This window comes from Dipteris shenzhenensis, chromosome 23, assembly GCF_047967505.1.
Source record: "Dipteris shenzhenensis isolate YYH24624 ecotype China chromosome 23, Dip_SZ_1.0, whole genome shotgun sequence".
Classification (NCBI taxonomy): Eukaryota; Viridiplantae; Streptophyta; class Polypodiopsida; order Gleicheniales; family Dipteridaceae; genus Dipteris; species Dipteris shenzhenensis.
Genome location: NC_141618.1, coordinates 52,837,540 through 52,843,843, shown reverse-complemented (window position 1 = coordinate 52,843,843; position 6,304 = coordinate 52,837,540). Strand labels below are relative to the sequence as shown.

Below are 6,304 nucleotides of genomic sequence, written 5' to 3'. Positions count from 1 at the left end.
ACGCCAAACAGGATCAAGGGAGCAGTTTTGGAAAAGGAAGGCTGTTGCACAATGAGGCAATGGTGTAGAATGGTAGACCTTTCGCACGAAAGGCGGCACAACATTTGAAAATTCAAAGGAAGGTGGAAGCGGGAAGGATCTTGTCAGATAAAATGTCAGTTTAGATTCTATCTTCTTGTCCAAAGATCTTCTACGAATAAAAAACCAATCTCCTCATTAATGTAGCACGCTTGTACTTACATAAAGTATTGTTTCTTTTTTCTATTTTCTCTTATTTTCGTGAATTTTCAACGTTACATTGGCCTTCTATTGATTGGTTGAGAGCTTATTTTTCCAAACCGTAAAAGGCCCCAAAATGAGCTCCCTTTTTTCCTAATGCGAGGTTGTTCTGTCCGTGGAGCCGCCAGAAAAAGAAGGAATTAAAGGGCCGATGGGATCTATGCGAAGACATGCTGCTCTTAGGGCATCGATAGCCTCACTTTCCAGTTCATAAAACGAGTGAATGAGCACTCTGTCAGACTCCTTGCCACTTAAAAAGCAAGATCTAAGGTATTGAAAACCGGGACTTTCTACATTGTCTTTTGCAAACATCGTAGGAAAATCGCCGAGGCTGAACGGCGGCATGCCGGGAATGAAATCAATCATCTTCTTGTGCGATCCTGGGAACAAGGTAAATTTGCGCACCATTAGCTTATGACCATTGTAAAAAGAAATGTGGAATTTGTAATGTGCAAGAGAAGGGAAATCTTTACTTAAGAGTACTCTGCCAGTTTCGACATCGCACAGCAGATTACCTGACTCAAGTGGGAGGTACCCTTTAGCAGCAAGCTCAGGAGCATGCATCCCCATGGAATATACAGTAGCAGACATAGTGCAGAACTCAATCCTGGGAATATCATACTTAAGAGCGACGTCACAAGTGCAAGGCAGGAAGGTGTCGGACAAGATGCAGGAATGCAACTGTTTGAAATTAAAGCTTCACTCCTTGCCTTTTGTAGCTCCTTTCTTTTATTATATATTTCCTTTCCCCAAAAAACAATAACGCATTAGGCTATAAATTACTGCCTCGTTTCCGTGTTCAACCATCTCTCCAAATAACAATGCCCCCAATCACTCCACTTGCATGTTGAATCATCTCACCTTTAATTAATAATGAAGCAATGAAGAGTCCAGACAAACCAACATATGTTACAGCCATGGAGATCAAGATGTTGACCCTCAGCTTGGAGCGTTTATAAGATAAAAGACACACGTTCGAAGATAGAGGCCCAACATGGACTAGTTCAATTCAAATACTTTAAAGCTCGGCATTTGGTGACAATGTTGGCTTTTTTTGTTTTTCCAAACTATTTACCAAGGAATGTTGGCTTTTTGCAAAGACCTCAAAGGTACAAACAGAGGAGGGAGGAGTTAGAGGAAAAAGAGGCACCTCAGAAGATAGAGGCAATGTGTCCAGTAGTTCGATTCAATACTTTAAATCTAGGCAACATGGTGGCAATGTTGGCTTTTGCAAAGACCACAAAGGTATGCCCAAAGGAGGGAGGGAATTAGGAGAAAAAAACATTTACATTATAGTCTGTAAATTCACATTAATTACCTTAATTATATTATGGTAAACAATCCAATGCCAAATAACTTGCATAAAAGATCCCATGCCAACAAATAATTTTTTATTTTTGTGTAAAAATCCTAGGCAAAGAAACAATTTGCATTATAGTCCATAAATTTGCATTAAGTACATTAAGGTAGGTGCATTAGTATTAATTACGTTAAGGTAAGTGCATTAGTATTAGTTAATTCACATTAATTAGATCATTAAGGTAAGTGCATTAGCATTAGTTAGGCTCCCCATGAAAAGTAAGTGCCCTTACTGAGCCCAACTAATACTAATGCACTTACCTTACCCTAACGCCAAGGACTACAAAAGAATAGTCACGCCAATCAAAGATCGAGGGTGGTATCAAGCCATCATGCAATGATATCATCCAAGGTAGGAAGTAACAGCAAGCTTGTTGAACTTGTCGATTGATCAACAAGAAACAATTTGCACATATCAGCTTCAATTCACAAGTTTGACTCTCATGAAGTGAAACTAGGCAAGCAAGTAGTTGTGCTATATATGATATGGGCTATAGCTATAGCTTGAAGAAGTATAAAGCTTAAGTCAATGAGGCTTGAAGCTTATGTTCAAGAGCGCCTGTCAACTAGAGATATACAATTGTCCTATGTTCGCACAGAGGATAACTTAGCAAATATCTTCTACCACTACCCAAGTTTGAGGCTTTCCAACATGCCTTACACTTGCAACATTTATTACGTGATGTTGATCTCCCTGTAATATCATAGGTTGTTGCTATATCCATCTTGGATGAACATTTGCAACCACATTCTAGTTTTCAGGTATACCTGAGACATTTCTTGGATACTTTAGCCAACCCATGGAGGGAGTTAGCACTTAGCCTCGGTATGTGCCTTGTAGGATCAGTCAACCCTTAGGTTGACTTCTCTAATCAACCCCTATGGTTCACTTCGAGGCCTATATTGGCCACCACTTGTACTTTCTATTATGCATTTGCAATTACACTTAGTTCCTTCATCTTGTGGTCAAGTTGTATTTCTCTCCTCTTCCATTGCTTCGAGCACCCAACATCTACATCATGCCACATTTGCTTGGAGACTCATTTTCATCTGCTTTGTGCTTGTTAGGTAACTTGATCAATATGGACACAAATCCAAGAGCAAAATCATGGATTGCAATGCAAATAACATGGAAGCGTGCCCTCTTATAAATTTGCACACCATTAGCACGACCATTGTAGAAAGAAATGTGGAATTTTCAATGTGCAAGGGAAGGGAAATGTTTAATTTAAGAGTACTCTACCAGTTTTGACATCCCACAGTAGATTACCTGACAAGAATGGGAGGTGGCCTTTAGCAGTGAGCTCAAGAGCATGGAATATACAATAGTAGACATAGTGTAGAACTCAATCCTAGGAATATCGTGCTTAAGAGAGACATCACGAGTGCACAGCAAAAAACTGACGGACAAGATGCAGGAAGGCAGGCATCCATGGATATGGATCATTTTTTCAATGATGTCTTCAAGCCCTTTCTGCATCAAGGGAAAGGACTCAAAGAAGGTGTCACGAGAGACATTGTGCTTCTCATTAGGAGGCAAAATGTTAGGGATCAATACAGGGAATAGCTAGGGAGGAGGAAGGATGATTGTGCCTGGTACTATGGCAAGAGAGATGGGAGAAGCTATGGGTGGTGTGAATGAGGGTGGTCAGGATGCCAAAGAATGCCAAGAAATTGGCAACCCAAGTGACAAGTTGAGATGAATTTGAGTAGGGAATGGGAAAACAAGGACATGCAGAGGCAAAAGGGGAGTAGTCATAGTAGCTTCTTGCAAACTGGAGCTAAGTTAAGTGCCTTGAAATTCTCTAAGATGCCCACTGACAGGCATCGTCCCTTGAATGAAATTAACCTTGCCTCTATTGTCTAGGAAGATGTGACCATGTCGTCCAACGCTCCAAGTAATATCACCTCATAATATGCTAAAGTGGTGAAGTCTTTGATTGTTGATCCATTGGATCTCGTTTGTCTAGAGCATGACTTTCTAAAGATCAACATCAGGAAGGAGGTGTTCCATGCTAATGACTCAGGTAATAGATGTATTCTCCACCTCTCTATTCATATTCATGTTGAGAGCCTATGTAAAGAATGCATTCGTCTATATGATTATGGCCTTTTAATGTTGTTCATGGGATGAGTTCCCATGGAGGGGGAGTTCTCGCGACGGTTTCTCATCACTCACCAAGGTGAATGCTCTTTTGTGGCTTTCCACTTTATAGATAGAGGTTTCTTTCAAGCAGCAGTTGGTTTGATGGAAGAGCATGGATGGCTCCTTTCAAGCTCTGTATGTTTCATAGGCAACTTGGTATACGATCCCTTGGAGCACCTCATTCACACCCAAGGAAGTTCTTCAACATGAATGCCCTGTATGGGTTCATTTTTCCATTACAAAATGAACTCTTGGTTGGTGAGTTGGAGAAGATCACTTTGCTATTGGAGACAGTCATCTACATACCTCTAGTTCAAGCCAAGAAATACTCTCCCAAAGTATGTATTCTCTAGGATAGGAGGAAGGTTCAGCTCGAGGGCTTGGAGCTAGTGTTACCTAATGGATGAAGCACTTTTGTGGAGGTCAAATTTGGAGTTTTCCTTGATGCATGTTACACTTGCAAGGCATGTGGACATTTTGCTAGGGATTTTGTCCTTCAAAAAATATGTTGGATGGGGGGTTTGGATATGGAAGTCAAAAATTCAGGTGGAACAAAGGAAGATGATGAAGTGAACATGCTAGATGAGAGCGCACACATTGTCTTGCCCTCGGAATTGTGCATCATCTCCATCTCAGAAGTAGACACTATAAGCCTAACATGAAATCATAACAAACAATAATAAAACTTAACAAAATCAATGTTAAAGTAAATGCTAATTTTAAATAGAAGATTAAAAAAATTCACATACAGGCTGTTTGACAGATCTAAAAGTCTTTTTCAAATACTAAACATTTAAAAATAAGACCATTGAAAGATATTAAGAAATAGTCAAGTATCACATGAACATATCTTCTCATTGCCTCTTCTTGAATGATTGGTATAGCTTTTATCGATTGCAATGACATCCACCTTAATATGATGTCCCATCTCAATACATTTTACTTTTTTGGGCTCTCTAGAGGCCCTTCTTAGATATCTTTCTCTTTCTATCATTGCATCATCCTTTAATATTCTTCCCTTTTTGGTTATAGGTGGTGTAACTTCTTCATCATGAATGTTATTTGGAAACTTTGCTAGAAACAAGTGTTGAGAGTTGTGGTGCCATGAGCACATAGATTAAAGGCTAAGTTATGGTATAGGAAGGTATTAAAGTAGCCACCCTAGGATGTGGACTACATGATGTGGAGATGTGGATTGAGGATATCCACAAGGAGAGATGTGGATGAGAGGATCCCACATGTGTTGACTATTCAAGGGGCACTCTCTATATAAGAGGCCTATCATGTATTGTTGAGCACACATTGCAAGAGATATAGATTTGCGATTTCCCTCTCAAGTCTTATTTAGTGTGCTTTGAGCCTCCTTAGTTCTTCTGTAGAACTTGTGTGCACTAGGCTTAGTGGCGATCACATGTTGGCTCTTTAACATGGTATCAAAGCATAGGTTGCCCACAAGCCTAGGTAGTTTAGAGTGAGTGGCACACTCTTATCTTGATGTTAGGGAGAGTTTGTGAGATTATGTCTATGAGATAGTTTCAGTTCATGGTGGATTCTTGAGTGTTCATTAAGAGCTTTGAGATTTTGTGAGAGTCCTTTTTGAGAGAGAGTGTGTTCATTTTGAGAGAAATATAGGGAGAGATTTCTGAGAGGAAATTCCCTCTTTGAGAGAACCTTAGAGAAATACAGCGCAGCCAGCTCCAGCTTCAAAGCCATACGGGCTGTGACCGTCAACAGCGAGCAGCCTCCACAACAGTGAGCTCCTCCGCCACAGGTCGCCAATAGCTGCGCCACCGGCTAGTCTTGACTAATTCGCTTCAGATAGCCGACCATTTATTGTAACACAACAAGCTAAGGAGCGTTGGTGTTGATAATTGCAGCCCATCAGCGGTGCAACAACGACTCTCTATGTCGTCACAGCCTTCACGAAAGCCTCTACCCTTGCCTACCAAATGACTTCTCGCATTAGCAGTCAAAGTGTGAATCTCCGACAAGAAAAATCCCCTGCAAGCCAGCACATGAGCTTCTTGCATAGCCACGGACACACTCGTCTCCTCGTCTACACCTCTGCAGCAGTGCTTCAAGGACTTAGCTCCTGCAAATGTCTATGCCTCTAGATCTCCAAACACCAGCACAACGGACGACCTTTTGCCTCCAGCACTACTCCAAGCTCACCTACAGCCATGGGCTGGAGCTCTAATCGACTCCTTCTCAACCGCTCACGATCGACTACTCTCCAATGACTCCTTCAGCGTAGTCTTCTCACCATATGAGCTCCGTCTCCATCGACATAACCAAGCGCCATTGCCAACAGTTGCACACGACCCGCTTTGGCTCTCACTCCATGGTACTTCAACAACTGCTGATAGCTCCATTGATGACCACGAGCCACGCCAGCTCCACAGCTCCAGCAATCAACATCTCCGACAGCAGCGTCTCCACGAACGGGCAGCAGCATCTCGACAGCCACACACTAAACCAGCACAACAGCCAAGGCTCAATTCTAGTCCATTTGTGAATATG

The 6,304-nt window shown here is 41.6% G+C and overlaps 1 protein-coding gene across 1 annotated transcript; it reads right to left on the bottom strand.

Annotated features, from left to right (window-relative positions):
* Positions 1–372: 372 nt before the first annotated feature.
* On the bottom strand, positions 373–6,239 carry LOC147887548 (7-deoxyloganetin glucosyltransferase-like). Its single transcript, XM_087394338.1, has 3 exons — positions 6,048–6,239; positions 795–960; positions 373–659 (listed from the first exon to the last, which is right to left on the bottom strand). Exons 1-3 carry the CDS (start codon positions 6,237–6,239, stop codon positions 373–375), a joined length of 645 nt encoding a protein of 214 aa, XP_087250464.1.
* Between the last annotated feature and the right edge of the window lie 65 nt (positions 6,240–6,304).

What these genes read in the sequence shown, in the direction of transcription:
- LOC147887548 (XM_087394338.1), bottom strand. Translation starts at nt 6,239, where the DNA reads ATGCTGCTGCCCGTTCGTGGAGACGCTGCTGTCGGAGATGTTGATTGC. An exon ending in ATGGAGACGGAGCTCATATG is followed by an intron (nt 961 to 6,047) that starts GTGAGAAGACTA and finishes AATTTCAAACAG; the next exon opens with TTGCATTCCTGCATCTTGTC. An exon ending in GTACCTCCCACTTGAGTCAG is followed by an intron (nt 660 to 794) that starts GTAATCTGCTGT and finishes CCTTGTTCCCAG; the next exon opens with GATCGCACAAGAAGATGATT.